At 37.6% G+C, this 18,783-nt stretch overlaps 1 protein-coding gene across 2 annotated transcripts in view; it reads right to left on the reverse strand.

Moving 5' to 3' along the window:
* EDIL3 (EGF like repeats and discoidin domains 3) overlaps positions 1-18,783 on the reverse strand; it is a 248,347-nt gene that overhangs the window by 166,707 nt on the left and 62,857 nt on the right. For both annotated transcript variants that reach the window (XM_050986988.1, XM_050986987.1), the window contains exon 2: positions 12,082-12,210. In XM_050986988.1, coding sequence (XP_050842945.1) covers positions 12,082-12,210 — 129 coding nt within the window. The remainder of the gene's footprint in view (positions 1-12,081; positions 12,211-18,783) is intronic.

The following is an 18,783-nucleotide window of genomic DNA, read 5'->3' on the forward strand; positions in this document are numbered from 1 at the left end:
TATGCGTGTCTCATACCCATCCACTCGAAACAAAAAAATGAAAATTAAAACCTTGCATGCATTCACGCAGATTGGAATTAGATATCTGTCAAAAGCATAGATCAGAAGAGTGGAACTACATATATTTGCACCAATTATGCATGAAGTGACACAGAAACTGAACAGAATCATAAATACCAGGGAAGCTGAAGTGTGATTTTGCCAAATCGTGTCGCTCTTGAATTCTACCTCCCTCTTTTCCTAATTTCAGAGACAAAAAATTAAAGTCATGTCCAAGTCAAACATTTGAATTTTCCAGACTTCATAATTCCCTGATTTAGAGTGTTGCCATTCCAGTGCATGTTTCAAAGTGAAGATGGTATTGATAACTTGAGAATTTGTACCTCAAATTAGCATTCTAATATTACAGATGTAGCCACGGGGGAGCAGCTGAAACATTAATTTCAATCTCATTGATTAATTTCTTCTAACATAGGAAATAATATATTGACTCTCCTAACTCATGCTGCAATGTCAGCTTCTCAAGCAGGTGTTCAGCTCAAGTAATGCACATGAAATGCTAGCTCTGCAACCATAATTCAGCATGAAACCTCATGCCTTAATAATTCTGGTCATTAATATAACATAAATATAAATTAATTATTATTAATCATTAATTTACAGCATCATCAAGTAGGAGAAAGCTGTACACCTGTGATACAACCTGAAAAAAAAACCCCACAAAACCCTCCAAATCAGTATCTCTAATTTGAATTATTCATATGCTTCAAACAGCCAGGATTCCACTCAAGCCCTCATTATCCTCATCACCCAGGAATGCACAAAAAGATGAGCACGTGGCCTGTCATGCCAAAATATCATTCTTTTCACCCCAAAAGAACCCCCCCAGATAATTTACTGGGCAAAGGAAGGGGGGTAAGAGTGGGGCTATTTCAGCCTTGTTTTTATCACCTGACCAGAACAGGGACAGCACAGGCACATCTGGCCAAAGAGCAATAAATCCAGACAAAAACTAAAACCCTGGAATGGGGTGGGAAAGGTGGGCACCCCTCTGGCATGTTTCTTCCTGGGATTTTGGCTGATAATTTTCATAGCTAATTAATTTTTTATTATATTTTGTTGTATTATCCTGTATATAATTCCCCTGGTTTCTTGATTTCTTGCAACAAAATTATGAATTAATTCTGTAGACTAATAGGAAAAAATTTCAGCCATAGACTTCTTATGGAGTTCCTGTAATTACACTTGTATTTGGGGGAAAAAAATAAAGAAAAAAGAAACAACAAAAAACCAGTCAAGAAATAAAGCATTTAATTATTCCCCTTAGAAAAATGTGATTTTTGGAGTAAATTGATCCCTGGCTGAAAGAAGTTAAAAGGCCTCATCTGATCCATATCAGCCTAATTCTTCTATATTTTTCTACAACTGCAGAAGTTTTAGAAGAGCAACAGAGACCTACAGTGCTCAATATCCCCAATATAGTAAATAATAAGGTTTATTTGCTCAAGACAATACTAGTTTTATCTGTTACAGTTTAAAATCTTCAACAAGTTCATTTTTTATTCTGGAACTGGAAAAAAAAATTAAAATAAGAGAGCAGATATATCATCCCACAGTATTTTAAATGCTGAAGGAAATTTTGCATGTGGATGATGAACACCAAAGACCCTTAAAAAAGTGATTTAACAGAGATTATTAAAAAAAAAATTTAAAAAAAAAGGAATAAGCGTGGAAAGGAATCAGATCAGAGAGAGTTGCACAGGGAAAAGAAATTTCTGAGCTACAAGATAGCAATTTTTCCCAGTTAGAATCATTAAAATTATTAGGAGAAACATTTGGGTACTCTTATTCTTCTGCTTCTGAACAGAAGTTTTTATATTATGGGAGAAAACCAAAAGGGTTCCTGAGCTATTTAATCTGTTTTTTTTTTCAGTAGAAAAGATGTATTTCCTTAATTCGTTACTTAAAAACAAGTAAACAGACATGGAAAGAAAAAAGTAAGAAAAAGTGATGCCAAAACATGATGTATTTTGCTCTGCTTAATGAGCACTTTATATAAATAGTTTGGAAAAAAAAAAAATTCTGGTAAAAAACTTAAAGAGGGAACGGAAAAAAACAACAATAATGTCCATCTGTCTCTGGATCCAACATTCAGCTTTTAATTTGTGTTTCTTTTACTCTGGAACCAAATTCCATTTAGAGCTTGCATTAAGTTCAACACCACCAGGTTTTCCATCTGATCATTTTTTCCTAAGAAGTATAAAATCTTCTAATCTGAATCTCCTAGGATGCCAGAATTAACATCTCATTAAAGACCAATTTGCTTTTTCAGCTAAAGAATCAGCTTCCTTCTGGCATTTTTATTTTTCAGCAAGTTGCTTCCATACTGTTGAGTCACATCCTTCCATATAAAAATCCAGGAGAAAAGTAGATTATATAAAATGGGAAAACAAACAGAGGCAGTGCTTCAAGAACATTTCTTAGGTCAAAATTTTATCAGAAATTATATTGTCTGGTCTCTTAGAAACCACCAAAACTATTTACTTTGCATTAGCCAAGAAGCTAAAGGAACAGGAAAATAAAGCTTCTACCCCAATGCTAGCAAAACTAAATAATAATTAATCCTGACCATGATGGTACTTAATGATCCCTAATCTGTAAGAATTATTAATTCCTAATAAGTGGTGTATTTCAAAAGTAAAAAAAAGTCCTGCAAATAAATAAATAATTTCCCTGCAACTGGACAGGAACCTGGAGACCTCTAGTATTTGTAAATGATAATGGCATAGATTAAAAAAAATATCTGGTAATAAAAACTGCCTTAAAGGCAGTAACAACTGATAGGAACAATAGGGTAGATATGGTTTCCATGGTTTAATAAAGATAAAGATAACAAAGATGATGATGATGATGATGTGATGATGATAATAATAATAATGGTAAAAATAATAGTAATAATAATAATGGTAATAATAGTAGTATTCATAATAGTAATAATAATAGTAATAATAATAGTAATAATAGTAGTAGTAATAATAATAGTAGTACGAATAATGATAAAATAATGTAATAATATTAATAATAGTAATAATAATGGTAATACTAGTATTAATAATAGTAATAATAGTAATAATAATAATAATAATAATGATAAAATAATTTAATAATAATAATAGTAATAATAATGGTAATAATAATGGTAATAATAGTAGTATTAATAATAGTAATAATAATAGTAATAATAGTAGTAGTAGTAATAATAATACTAATAATGATAAAATAATTTAATAATAATAAATAATAAGAAAATAAAAATAAAAATAAAAATAAAAAAAAAATAAAAATAAAAATAATGATGATGATGATGATGATGATGATGATGATGATGATGATGATGATGATAATAATAATAATAATAATAATAATAATAATAATAATAATAATAATAATAATAATAATAATAATAATAATAATAATAATAATAATTTTATAGTGGTGAGAGAACCATTTTAAACGCCAGGATAGGGACACCAAAGAACAAAGTCACCATGACATGGGACATCACAAGAAGCAGCCCAGCAGCTGTGTCAGCAGCTCTCACAGGCACCTGCACCACTCCAGAGGCACTCGTGGGTGTGGAATTGTGCAGGGCATTGTGTACCAGGGTATTTATTTCATTGGATCTTGGTGTGCCATGTGCTCTGCTGCTTCAACCCCGTGCAGCTGCTGCCCACCAAAGCTGAATTATTTGAACACTTCTCTTTCCAGACAAGGCTAAGAGCACCTATCCAAAGAGCAATTTTCCCCTATCTGTCAGCAGGTGCTCTCCAGATTTCAGTGCAGCCTCTTTCACTGGCAGATCTGACAAAACATAACTGGCTTATTCTACCTGCTTCTTTTGAAGCTGGTTTAAAAATATATATATAAGGCCATAGATATAACACCTTTCTGAGGAAAATGCTCTTTTTTCCTTTTTTTTCTTTTCTTTTTTCCCCTCTGTTTTTTTTTCCCTTGTCTTCTCCACCCCATAAAACAGAGCAAAACCTCCTGGAAATGGACCTGGCTCACCAGAGATGCCTCTGTTCCAGTACACACAGCCCAGGCAGGTGCCAGCCCTTGTTTCTGCAGCACCCTGCCTTGAGCAGGCTCTGTGTGCTTGGAATTTCCAGCTGAACAACAGCTGGATGGAAAGCCCACACCTCACAGTTTGTCACAGCTCTCCATGACCTACTTGTGCACGCTTCTCTGAGTATTTTCACATTAAAATCTTGGCATCAGTGTTGCAGCTTTTAATGCAAACGTGGTGCACTGCTGGGTCCTTCATCCCTCCAGCTGAAAGCAGGGGCTGGGGATGTGTTTTTGCAAATAAGCCCACACTCACAAACTTGGTTTTTCTTTGCAAAGTCTCATCCTGAGCAGGAGGCCTCCCAGCAAGGGGCTGGATGTTTTCCATTTGCCCTTTTAATTAGATGCATAAAGTGCATAAAATCTCTTTGAGGGTGGGAAACTACTCAGCCTCCAGTGTGTGACCTTGCCAGTCTGTAGCTCCAAATAAAAATAAAAAAAAAAAAAAATTTGCAGACAGAAAAATAGGGAAATGTGATATGAATTCCAGCACGGGGTTCACTCGACAGGGCATTTCTCACTCAGGTGTTAAAAGTTTTCACTACAAAGAGTTTTCACACCTACAAACACTGTGCATGGTCAAATTTACCTGTAGTACCACGTAGGACTTTAAGGTCTGTCACGTATGAAAATGCTTTATGAAAGAAATATCCTATGAAACCCAACAGAATATTAAGCACTTTTTTTACAGCTGCCAGCAGCATTCTGGGATGTGCTGGAAGAGCACTGCCAGCAGGTCAGAGTGGGTTGTCACCGACATGTTCTATGAAAAATCCTTTCCTTAGGATTTTTCCCCTCCTGAGAAGCTGAGAGGCCTCAGGAACAAACTGCAAACAATTCTTATCTGCTGCTGTGGAATGCAACAGGGGGAATCTGTGACTGGCCTCATCAGGCTGTTTCCAATTAAGGACCAATCAAAGTTCACCTGTCCGGCCGGTCTCGGTCAGAGACAAGACTTTGTTATTCATTCCTTTTCTATTCTTAGCTTAGCCTTCTGATGAAATCCTTTCTTCTATTCTTTTAGTATAGTTTTAATATATTATCTGTCATTAAATAATAAATCAAGCTTCTGATACATGGAATCAACCTTCTTGTCTCTTCCCTCATCCTGGGACCCTTGTGGACAATGCCACAGTGGGTGATCCTCCTCTTTGCTCAGCAGAGGGACACATCTGCAGTGCTGAGTCCATTTGGGGTCTCCACTGGATGAGAGGCACAAGGACATCAAAAGGGACACAAAGAGGGGCAAGGAATGAACTGCAGGATCCTTCACTCAAAGAGGCACCAAAAAGGGATAATTACAGGTGAAGAAGTCACCACCCCACTTTGCTGTTTTGTTGGGTCCCAGGTGATCCTTGAGGTCCCTTCCCACCTGGGGTTCTGTGACTCTCCCAGTTTTTCACCCTCTTCACCAGTCGTGACTCCAAACCTTATTTTCACAACGGATTTATTGGCAATCAGCACCAAAGGCAATTTCTTTGGCAGAAATACTGTAAATGATGACTTACAGCATTTTCTGCCCTGCAATCAATGCCATTTATCAGGCTATTCTCCTTCTCATTCAATTTAGATTTTTGTGCATTATGCGCCCTTTAGGCTACCCTAAAACTAAATATGAAGACCTAATTTTTCAAATTATTTTTATTAATATGTATTGATTGCTTTTAACAGGGCTCCATACCTATGAGAACATCTTGATTATGTGATAATTTCTGCTTAAAAAAATGTGTTCTGCAGCTAATTCCACATAAAACACTGCTGTGTAGCAGAAAGGTGAAGCCCTAGGGTTTAGGCTTCAGAATGGAGCCCTGAGAAATGCCTTCAACATGCTGAAGACCTGCAAGGAAGAATTTGTTTTCAATCCCTCCCCTCCTCCTCTCTCTCACTCTTTTCCCAGAAGAAACTACCCTTTACCCATGGAACCTGATTATTCTTGCTGAATTCAAATAAACACAGGCCCACCTCACCTCTGAAGTTAATCTTCTGTCACCAGCAGAGCCATTGAAATGGTTTTTGAGAGGGAGAATATCAGCAAAACCAGGACAATTGACTTTGCAATTCCTTCAAATAATGAAACAGCGTCCAGAGAAAAGCACGACAGATCACTGGAGAAGGATTCACAGTCACGCAGTAAATTCTTCCTCTTGACAATAAGAAACGGGGTGAATAAGTCACTTCACATGAATTTTGGTAATACAGGAATAAATGTAGCCAGTTTGGGTGGCACTACACCCAAAGCAGTGACAATAGGTGCTGAAATCTGGAGTCCACCCTGCATTTCCCAATATCCTGGGCAATCTGCAGAGGATTGTGTTGCACTAGGAGAGGAGTGCCATCAGGCCAAGGCATGGGATTATGTGCCTAAAATCAAATAGTCAAGCCTGGAGAAGAAAATACAAATAAAGACACCAGAGCCAGGGACTTCTCAGTGGTACCCAGTGATAGCACAATGAGAAAAACTAAATTTCACTAAATTACACTTAAATAAAATTGGGGTTTTGGGATTTTTCCATTTGTTTCCTTGTTTTTTTTTTTTAATTTTTTTTGCCTGCGAAGGTGATCAAACACTGGCACAGGTTGCCATGAGAAGCTGTAAATTCTCTATCCCTGAAAATATTCAAAACTCAACTGGAAATGGCCCTGCTGAGAAACCTGTACCCTTGGATCATCCATTGTCAGGTGGGGTTAGGCTGCAGACCTCCACAAGTGCCCCACATCTTCCACTGCTCTGACTTTGGGAGGGCCAGTGCTGTAATTTGCATTATTCCAGGCTATTTATTTACAGCTGAGGTAAATAAATGGCATTCTAGATGCACGTGGCAGCAAGTAACTGGAAGTGTTTTGTAAGAGTGGATTCATTTCACTCTTTCTTGGGAAATCCATTAGTGCATCTGTTCAACCCGCCCTCCTTAAAAAAGGACAAAACACACGTTGCAAGGTTATAAAAGCATCTTTGAAATCCTTCAATCATTCCTAATCATGGCATTGAGAAGCACCTGCAGGACTGGCAGGAGGTGAATGACAGGACTTTTCATCTGTAAGAGTTTTTGTCAGTGCAGGGGTCAGGAAAGCCAAAGTGGGGACTTGGGTTGTGCCAATGAAGCCACAAAGCAAACGGATCAGAGCGCTCTGGGCCTGATCCATCTTCCTGAATTTTTATTTAACAGCATGAAAAGGGAGGAGCTTCTTTGATTCCTGCGTTCCTGGCTGAGAGACAGCAGCTGTCAAAGGAAGAGTTTACTCTGGATACTGGGAAGACTGAACTGATTATGGAAAACTGCAGTGTGACAAGCAAGGAACCCCGCAATCGCTTCTGAATTACTTGGGGGAGCAAAGATGCCATGGGAAACTGGCATCTCTGGCTCACCTTTCAACTCCTCTCCCTTCACTCAGCCTCCATGCTGCACTGAAGCCCAGCTTCCCTTGATCATTAACCATGAGATCATTAGCTTGCCTTTCCACCCTTCCAGAATGCACACAGGAGTTTTTTCCACCGCGTTTTTCAATAATGAGATCCTCTCAGTGAGAGCTGACATAAAAGGTACAGACACTTCCCAAAAGGATGCTGGCAGCCCGTTTGACATCTGCTATTTTAGTTTTTTTTTTTTTTTCACTTAAATAAACTAAACATGTTCACCAGTTTATCCTCTCAGACAGTTATTGGATTTCGGACTCGGAAGATCAAAACCGAGTCATTTTCGGATGCTCAGATTTCAAATGGGAGCGTGGTCAACCCATGCAGCACACTCTCATTGCCTTATGGCACAATAGAGGTAATAAACTCTTTTTCTTGTCTTTGAGGTTGTGCTTCTCCCCCTGCTCTCCCTTATGCACACACCAAACCAAAGAGGAGCAATTTTTATTTCAAAGAAAACTCCCCCCAGTGCCGTTTTAGAGATCCGTGGCTAATTAGTTACCCAAGTTGACAGGCAGCACATTAGGAGTTTTCCTGAACAGAATTAATTAATTACTCCCATTAATTGTCTCTAACAGTTGTTGTTTATTGCATTTTGATAATTTACATGATTCCTGAGAATGACTTTTGAGTTATTTAAGAGATGTAAAGTCTGCCAACTCCTTTGTAAAGCATTTCAATGCCAATATATCAATTAAGGAAAATTATTTGGTTTCAATTCAGGTTAAAAGCTGTGTTTCCATGTATGTAGGAGGGAGTCTGCTGAAGAGTTAACTTGGACCATAGTGTTCTTATTATCTTTGGAAAACATCCCGCTCTTTGGAATGTTTGAGATAATCACCTTTTATCTGTTTAGCCAAATCCTCTTTCACCTCGCTGGAGGATGTGCTGCACTGAAAACAACTAAAACACACATTTTCCCTGCCTTTCTCTATCTTATCCTCTGCCACTTTATCAGATATTTAAAATCTGGAAAACCTGGCTGCACAAATAGGGTGATGTTGCAGATCTACCACCTCATCTCAGATCCTTTAGCACAACTAAATTTGGTATAAAAGTACACATAGGAAATAAAGTGGGATTGCCATTAACAAAAGAGAAGGGTCAGCAATTTAAAATATGCAAATTACTCTGGCAAGAATCATTTATGAATTTTGGTTTAGACACACTCAAAGTTATAGGATCAGAAAAAAAAGAGAAGAATGGCAGAAAATTTATATTTTTCCATGGGTAAAATCATAAAAACACATAATGAGTTAAACTTATTAGCTTGAAATTTGTATTATTATGAATACCAGCTTATTTTAAATTTTATTTCTGTTAAGGTAATAAAGGAAGTTGCATTCTTGAGAATCCATGCAGCTCCCAAAGTGTCTGGAGTGTCTGTTGATCTATTTAGGGAAGACTTCTACCTAAATGTTTGATCTTCCTGGGTACTTGTTTGCAATTATTTTTATATTTCCTCTGCACAGTTCACGACTTGCTGTCTGAATGGGACTGCCTTTTATTTACCCACATTAATGCATGATGAAGTAAAATCCCCGTTGCCTTTTACTGTGAAAATCCTCCTGTTTAAGGTATGTCCCCTGAAAAATTTATGACTTCCCAGCAGGTGCCCGGAGTTCAGCAGTGCATCCTGTCATTGCACAAAGGGGGATGCAGACAACACCAACCTGCTTTTACTTTTTATTTTTTTTTAATTTTCTGTGCAGCCCTTTTGAGGGTGGCAGAGTGGCACAGGCCCTTTTCTGTGCTTTTTTGTTTGTTTTGGGTTTTTTGTTGTTGGGTGGGTTTTTTGTGTGTTTAGGTTTTTTTATTTCCTCACCCTCCTCTTTCCTTCCTACCCCCCTGACACCCTAAACACTAATTTTTAACTTAGTGTTTTCAACTGCACAGGGAATTGTCCAGAAGGCTTTTTTGAGATATGAGGGATTAAGAGATTAGCTTTTGGGCAAAAACTCATTAAAAAGCCAAAGAGAAGCAACCTTTGCTAGCATTCCTTCTTAATTCATACATCTAATAAACTCTCTTACTAAGAGTGATCACTCAGGGTCTTGCACTCCTGGGCTCCTCTAGACACATCTTACAACATTATTTTACTTTAAGCCCTTCAGTATTTGAATTAATGGAGCTGATTGACTAACAGCTTACACTAATCACCATTATTTTCATAGGAAAAAAAATCATATTATTTTCTTTAAATACTGCTTTTTTTTTTCCCAGTGGCTTATGTGACTGTGTTCAGGGTTACAAAATGCAGAATGATCTAAAAGTAAAAAACAAAAGATTTTGAAATCTATTTATCAAGGTTTTAACAAGGCTAGACTGGATCCACACATGTAGCAGGCAAGACAAACACAAACTAAATTAACATTCTGTATTTTAGTTACTGTAGGAATATTAAACTGATTCTTTATTTAACCAGTGTTGTCCAGCAGATATTCCCCATGGATTGCAAACTAGAAATGTAACATCCTGCTTCTGTAAGTGCTGGGATTGCCACACATTGTCAAGTTATTTACTTATGCTTTAGTCTGTTTACCAAACTGAGTTTTTGTTGAAGTGCTTGAGGATTTTAGTTAAGTATATGTGTATTTTTTAAAGCCCTATTAATGCTCATCTGCTAATTACAGTGACAATTATCACAATATGATTATTTTTTTTCTCCAGAATCACTAATTTCTGGCATCCTCCCAGTCATGTGCAGTGTAATTTCCTGCCAGCCAAGTGCACAATAAATCCAGAATTTTCCTGAAGTGAAGCCATGTCTTGGCTTTTTTAGGGTAGCATGACATATATCCACAGGACAAATTCAAGCACTGATTAAAATTGTAGGGAAAGGGATGGAAAATAAGATTTGAGGAAGTATCTCCTGGCTTCTTGTGTGGGCAACAAGCACCTCCTGGTGCAACTCAAATTTTAGGTGGGAACCAAATACAACAACATTTTAAAGTCAGAAAGAAATTGCAGTTGGTGTCTGAAGTTGATCATTCTCCCAGAGCAGCTGGGTCCATTTCTTGGCAGAAAGTTTAACTTAAAATGAATCCATTTAAATCCAAATTCACTTAAAAGTTCATTGTGGACTTGGAATTCGCTCTAAGAACAGCAGTGGCACCATTTTCAGGAAAGGAAATGAACAAAAAAAAACCTCTTAAACAGAACAGCCCTTAATTTCTAAGTTCTGCTCCCTTTACCCATTGGCAGAGACATAATCCACAGAACAGTGAACCTTGGCTCACTTTTGTGTAATTTTTGGAAGCATACTTATTAAATTAAATTATTATTATTAATAAAAAATGAGACCCACACAGATTAATGGCAATTGCAGTGTTGATCCCAGCTGTGACAGTGCCATCATTTTGCTCTGTAAACACATTTTTTGTGCCTTCTTTGGGGTAATACAAGAGCTCAGTTAACTTTCTGTGAGCTCTCTACCTCTATCTTTTCCTTCAAATTCACATTTTCTCCTTAAGTTTTCTTAATATGGAGGCCTGACCTGCTGGATGTTGTGGATCTTCCACTCAAATTTAGGTTTACTTTGAGTCAAGTGCACATCACAAAATTTCAGTACATTTGGCTGGTGCTCCTTGCACTCATCTAATGACTAATTGGAGCCTCCAAATGGATAACTATTTTGAAATCCAAACAAGTGACCACTCTGTGTTACTCTGGTTTTCTCCCCTGCTCTTCCTGCCTCTTCATTTGCATGAGAAATTAGTCTTTACTCCAAACATTGGCATAAAACTATCAGAAATGAAGATTTGGAGGGCACTGGTTGAAGCAGGATACATAGAATTATCTAGAATTACCTAGAATTAACTAGAATTGGTCTTTGGAATATGTTGGTGGTGCTGAAGTCACCGCTATGGAGTTTTTTGTGGACCACTGGACTTGTCTGAGTAATGGTGTTCTGCAGATGACATTTCATCTTAATTACTTAATTTTCAACAGTTAATGGTTATAGAGATGCCTATGGCACAGACATCAGGTTAAAACCCCAATAATGTTCAACATAACAACCCCAAAGATGCTTTGGGATTTTGGCTTTTATATTTCCCATGTATTTGTGACCCTGCAGTTCTTTAGTGTGTAACTCCAAACCCCACACCCAGTGTCAGCTGCTGCTGTCCCATTCTGGGCAGACACAGCAATTCCTCTCCAGGCCTGGCAGCCAAGGACACCTCACTGCCCCAGGGCCAGAGATGCCAACAAAAGGGACTTGGGGGCAAACTGGAGGTCAATGACTTCATTAGCTGCAGCTGGAATTGTTAGATTAACCCCAATATGCAAATGGACCAAACAAAAAAAAAATGAAAATCTGTTTTCCATTTTTGGGTGTAGCCCCTGGGGGGGCTTTGTCTGCCCAAAATGCACCTGAAGGCCTTTCAGCCAATAGAAATAATTTTAGTTTTTATTCATTCTGGCCTCTGCATTAATTTAGCCCCACCAAGGCACCACCACCACCCAGAGCACCCCGGGCAGGATCAGTGCTCGGCCAGCCACTGGAGCCATCTCAGCAATTTGATTTAATTTTCACTTACCAACCTCCACAAGGCTGGAGCAGTTGGGGTCGGTGAAACCCTGGGGACACTCGCAGGAGTAGAAGTTGTCACTGAGCCCTGACAGGCAGATGCCACCGTTCTGGCAGGGGTTGGAGTCGCACACATCCGCTGTGGGCACAGGGAGAACAAAGGATTTGTAGAAAAGCCACCCAAAAACCACCCACAGGCTCTAAACACTTCAGATTTTTGGTAATTAGGTACAGAGAGAAATGACGGATTCTTGTGTCCTTTGGATGACATTTGGATCATTCAGTTTTGTATTTATTTAACACCACAGCCCCAGGCAATCGTCTACCCTAATCTTTCACCCCATAAAATGTTGTTTTAAACTCAATCCATTTGCAAAAGACAAGAGGAAATTTATTTATTTATTTTAATTATTTATTTATTTAAAATAAAAATGAAAATTTAAAATTATTTAAAAATAATAATATTTAATAATATTTATTAATTTTAATTTTAATTTTTAATTTTTTAATCTTTTAAATTTATAAATAAATAAATAAATAAATAAACAAATAAATTTATAAATAAATAAAGGTTATTTATTTACTTTTCTAACCTGAAGACTCTCAGGTCATCTACAGATTTCATTCTGTCACCAATGGGATAACTGGAAGCAGCCCTAAATGAACACCCCCTTGGCTTTGGCAAACTTTTATTTAGTAATTTTTCCCAGGTAGTTTATCTTATATTTAGATTTATTTTTGTCTGTCTCAATCTTCATCTTTAAAGGCAGGTTTGTGCTCTCTCCTGCTCGGCATAGCCTTTAAAAATAACAGTATTTTCTACAGTAAATGCATCTGAAAGAATGATCTACAGGTAGATGATTATTAGAAAGCAAGCACATGATTTTCTGTAGGTTTTTTTTAATTGAAAATCTCCAGGGTTTTTTTTTTTTTTCATGTTATTGAAGAGATTTATGGAAATTATTTTGGTTTATGTCAGCAATACTGACATTCCAGCGTGTTTTGGATTATTTTGGTGCCAAACTCAGCTCAGGATTTCAACACCTTTCTAGTACATGGATTTCAGATAAATCCTTGGTGTGAGAATTTACATCTAAACATTGTTTAAGAAGTGTAGGTGATGAGCAAAAACGCCTCTATGAATTCTGTGCATCAGTTGCACGGAAAAACTGGAGTTGTGCAGTGGATTGCTGGGTTATTTGTAGTTTTATTTAATTTTTGGTCAGCTTTAGGGTGCCTTCATGACACAGAGAGCTGTCGTGAACTTGGTATTGTTTTGTCTAAAAGACTGTCCAGCTGATGGAGAAGAAAATCTGGTTTTGAGAACAGTAAATGATATTTTCTACCTGAATTTAAACAAGCCAAGACTTCTCCTTTTCTGCTTTTGTTGCATTATTGAGGCAGCAAAGGATGCTTGTTTATTACTTTAGGGGATTAGGCAATTGGTTGTGAAAGAACAGCTACTATTAAATGAATTCTCTCACAACTGTATTCCCTTACCTCTAATTAAATTAATAAACTAAATAGCATCTGGAGCAGGAACACTTAGCATGCAAATCCACGTGGATATTCTGATTAAAATGAGAGAGGATATTTTTGCTGCATATTTCCTGGTTTGGTGCCATTCTGATTTCAGCAATGCCATTGGAGCAAAAGGCAAAAAATTTCCTTTGAATTTGTAAATTCCACCTTGAATGACGAGCAGAATTCACACAAAATGTCACATCATATTTCCAGAAGCTGAAATCTCCTGAAGTGACCAAAGTGTGGACAGCCAACTGTGTGGTTTTAATTTGCCTGAAAATTCCTGTTGTTTTTTCCCAGCCTGAAATGAAGTGACCCGAGAGCAGTTTGGGACTAATAAAGGAGATGTTCTGCTCTGTTAACTGACATTTATTTCCATGTGCAGGAAACAACTGCACCAGTTGCTCTTTTTGACCCACCACCTTGGCCTGTCAGTCACTGGTGTAATTTTGGTAATGGCATTGTACCACAGAAATAAAATTAATAAAGAGCACATCTAAAGAGAATGGGCTAAAAGAAAAAAAAAAAAAGAAAGAAAGAAAGAAAGCAAGCACTGGTAACTAAAAATTCAAAAACCAAAAAAAAAAAAAAAAAAAAAAAACAAAAAAAAAAAATCACAAAAAAAACCCCCCAAATAAACCAAAAGAAAGAAAAAAAACCGCAACCCCCCCCCAAAACCTAAGACAAAACAAACAAAAAACCACAAACAAACAAAATAAAATGAACAAAACCCAACCAATCGCAGATACAACAAAAAACCAAAACAAAACCCAAGTGAAACCAAAAACAAACAAACAGCCAAACAAAAAACAGCTTATCCTGTCTCATTCACGTAATATTAATGAGGATTAAGGAGGAAAAGTCTTTCTGTAAATAACAATAGTTAAATAAAATAGTACAAAATCAAATATGATGCAGACAGAGAAATGAGAAGTTGCACAGTTCTGCTCAAGAGGAGGAATCAGGCTGTGCAAGTGTTGAAACTTAAATTATCAAAAATCATGTAAGAGTTTTTCTCGTTATTTATAACCTATTGTCTGTGAAATGGTGCTGAACAAAATAAATAAATAAATCACCTTCGAATCAACAAAGTCTTCCTCAATTCACGTTTTGTGCCTCTTGAGAGGACATTCAAACTGACATATTGAAATCTAGTTTATTTTATATTCCACTGGGTTTGATGAACAGAATTTGATTTTGGAGGCTCTAAGAAAGAAAAGCTGATTTGTGGGTGCATTTTGTCCTGACTCAACTGATAAAGGGATTTGTTACCATTAAAATGTGACTCAGCTTTTAACACCACGCCGGTTTTATAATTTAACCTGAGAGATTTTGTGAATGGAAGAGTAAAATGAACCCAAGAAAGGGAATATATAATTTACAATAAAAATTGCAGGAGTCTGCTCTGCTGCTGATGGCTTTCCATGGTGATTGGCAAGATGCTGTTTGTGTAACAGACTGTGGAATTTGACAAATTTTGCAAATTAAACAAACACTCCAGGAGAAATTCAGTTGTTAAAAAGAAAAATTAATCTGAAGACCAATTACTACTGCACTTTTATTAAGATATTCTGGAAGGATTCCAGTAAGATTCAATGTCAAATAAAAAGTCATTTTCATGTTTGTCTGTCCTCTGTCTGACTAGCCTTGTGCTTTTCTGTGACTGACCTCTCCAGTGTAAAAGTGTCTGAAGACAGTACACAAACCTTGGAGACTTCATTCAGTATCAAAGGATCCTAAATTTGTGGGATTTTTAAAATTCTTATAATTATTTTTCTGCTCATATTTCATTTCTTCACAACATTTTGAAGTTAGATTAGTTCTTGAGCAAACTGTCCATCCTCTCCTTGGGAACCATGGCTAGTTAAGAATTAAAAAAAAGCATGACAAAAAGAATAAAATCAAAGAGATCCACGCAAATTCAAAATTAGAATTTTAATTAGGAACCTTCCCTAATTCTCCAAACTCAGGAAGAATCATGCAGCAAAACCCAAATTAAATGCTGATACCTTTGCTCTCTAATAATACCTAAGATTTTTTTTCTTCAAGAAATGTGACTTTTTTTGTACATAAGGAATAACTCAACCAAAGAACCTGGATCTTTTTCATTAAAAGCACCCAGAGAAAACCTGTTCTGCAAGTCCATCACGCTCTTTTCCATGAGTTCACATAACTGCTTTTATAACCACACGCTCTTCAATAAAATACAGAACATACAACAATTGCTCCTTTCCACAAGCAGGTAGGGCTGGGGAGCTGGGTAGAAGCGGCACTCCCACTCTTTGCTGGACTTTAACCATTTATATAAGGTATTTTTGATCCCATAAAATCCCATAGAAATGGAATATTGCGTGATTGCTGACGGAGGAGTTGAGTTCCTTACTTGGCAGCAGAGCCCAGCCCGAGAGAAGGAGCCCAGCCTGAGAGAAGTGTGTGTAAATAATGCAGCACTCTGTGATCTGAACAGTCAGCCCATCCATCCTTGTCAGGAACAGAACTCCACAGTTTATGGAAACAACTTTTGGGACCTGAAGGCGGCGGGAGAAGGGCAGAGGGAGAAGTTCCATCCCACACCCACCTGAGCCCTCTCAAAGCACTCATCCTAGAAGCAGAGAAACCAGCCAGCTGCCCTTATCATACACTAATTAATTTGCAGCGGGAAAAAAAAATTAAAAACATGGAAAAGAATTGTTTAATCCAACTTAAAGCTCTTCACTATTTAATGTTACAGCTCCTGGGGCAGAAGTACCTGCCAACAGCTAAGGTATCCTGAATTAGGCCTGAGAGAAGCATCCCCATGCACAACATCATTAGCCTGAAATGGAGACAATTTCCCTCAACTATAACACCTGGAATGATAACTATTAGGCTTTCTGGCAGAACTGCTGCTCTGAGACATCTGCAAGAGACAATGATATGATGATAAAGAAAGAAACCTGCCTTAAAAAAGATCCTGTGGATTCACATTTCAAAACTGTAATGATGGAAGTGGTTGAATAAAGACCATTCTGGTGTCTGGGCCAGGTTTCCTTCCATAATTTAAAAGTGGAGCACATTCTGTGAAACAGCAAGCGTGGATGGAAAAATTCAACCCTCTTTATTCTTTCATGCAATGGGCATTAAATATAAATATGAACACACTGAGTATACATTATGTAATGAGGCAGTGAAATTCACAGCAGCTGATACTGAGGTAAATGTGCTGATGCTGTGGCTGCAAAGGGAATGGCATATGAGCTTATGATGTTAGACACACAGACTTTTAGGGAGACACTGGTATTCTACACAGTCTGTGTTTTAAAATTCAAATTTTGGTTCCAGCATTGACGGGAAGAGGAGGGCTGTCATTCCTGCCCCTAAAACAGCAGCCACAATTGTACTCAGTTTCCTACGTGGCTGCAGGAAATATGGCTCGTTTTACAAGCTCCTTCCAAAGAAATAAAAATAATGGCCCTTCGCTTTCACGAGAATAAAACTTGTTCCAAAAGAGAAATCTCCAGGCAGCACCAAAAAATGAACAGCCCAGGAAAAAGCCAGGCTAAAAAACTTGAAATCTGGTATAGATACAGCTCTGAAGCTCAGAAGAGCACCTAAACTCCAGAAGAAGACTGAGGAAGTACTTGCCACCTGTAGCGTTCTCATGTTGAAATCAATCTTGAGAAAAAAGAGCTTTGATGGTTTCCTGATTTACAGAATCACCTGCACAGTGCCCAAGTTCACACCTATTTCCCCACAGCTGGAGCAGAACCATAAATCATGTGGGAGACACACCTGGGCAGAGATGCAAAGTGTGAACACAGAAATAGATGAGCTCTGCAGTTCCTTGTGAGGAATTTGTGAGCTGTTTCTTCAGATTTAATGGCCAGGCAGCTAATTTGTTTCTCCTAAGGTAAAAAAGACAGTTGGAATAATTAAATTGTCTCGCTTATTATTTGAAAAATAAGGTTTCTAGATACCAATAGCTCATCTACCTTCTGCTCCTTTCCCAGGCTGATTTGCTTACTATGCAGGTAGAAAGTTCAGCTGAATTTCTAAATGGTGTCTAAATGGTTTTAGAAAATGCATCAAGCAATAATGTCAACTTGGAATCCCCACTTGCTGGACCAGAAAACTAGAGGAGAATGTAAATATCAGAATAGAAGTCGTTATTTCATCACAGGTCTGATGAAAATCAAGGTGGGTACTTCTGAAAGCCTCTGTGACCAAGGGATTGATCTGTAGCTTGTGGTTGTGGTGGAGAGCTGCAATGAGCCTGTGCAAGACCAGGTGCAACATTTTTTTTTCCTAATTTTAACTTTTCCTGGTCTCTTAATCTGAGGAGCTGCACCAGCTGATTTCTCAAAACCTGAGATGGCGTTGCAAAAAGAAAATCAGATTATTCTAATCGGAGAATTACTGTTTGAATTCCACTCTGGGACTGGGCTGGACCATTAATCCTGGGTGAGGATGAAGGGCTGATTTAAGATTTGGATTTGATCTAACGGTGCAAAACTGCAAAAGTGGGTCCCTACTTCAAGAGTTAGAATAAAGCCCTAAAGTAATGTCTGCAGAGATTAATTCCTATCATAATAAATCCCCTTCTGCCTTAAAAAAAGTATAATCTCTTGCCTTTCTAAAGGTCTACACTGTGAGCTACTTTATTAATTTGAATGTGAAAGAGCAGCAGGTCACTGCACTTCAGCCTGCTGTGTTATGGACCTTTCAAGCATCTGATGTTTGACAATATGAAACACAAGTAGAAACAGAAAACAGCTTAAAAAGTAAACTCTTCTCACTTCCATGGGTTACAGAGAGTTCATTTCTATGCCAACAGGCTCTGCAGGGAAAAAGAGAAAATGAACTATTCCTGTCATTTCACAACTTCATTAGTAAAAAATGGATCAAAAACGATTAAAGGGGGAATGCTGTTATATAACATGGCTCTGAGTATTTTTACAACTTGTGGGAAATCTTTCATGCACAGGCTGCTGTGCAGGTTTGAGGAAAGCTGCCATCAGTCGAGACAGTGTCTCATCAAAGGAAAAATGCTTTCCTACATGGACAGCATTCACCATGCCCTCTTTTATTACACCAAATCCAATGCATAAAGAGAACAGAGCAAAATAATCTGTAACTTTTCACCATTACAGTTAGCAAGTCTCACTTCAATTATTTCACACATTTTTTGGTCACATGGATTTTTATTTTT

Source organism: Serinus canaria, chromosome Z, assembly GCF_022539315.1.
Source record: "Serinus canaria isolate serCan28SL12 chromosome Z, serCan2020, whole genome shotgun sequence".
NCBI lineage: Eukaryota > Metazoa > Chordata > Aves > Passeriformes > Fringillidae > Serinus > Serinus canaria.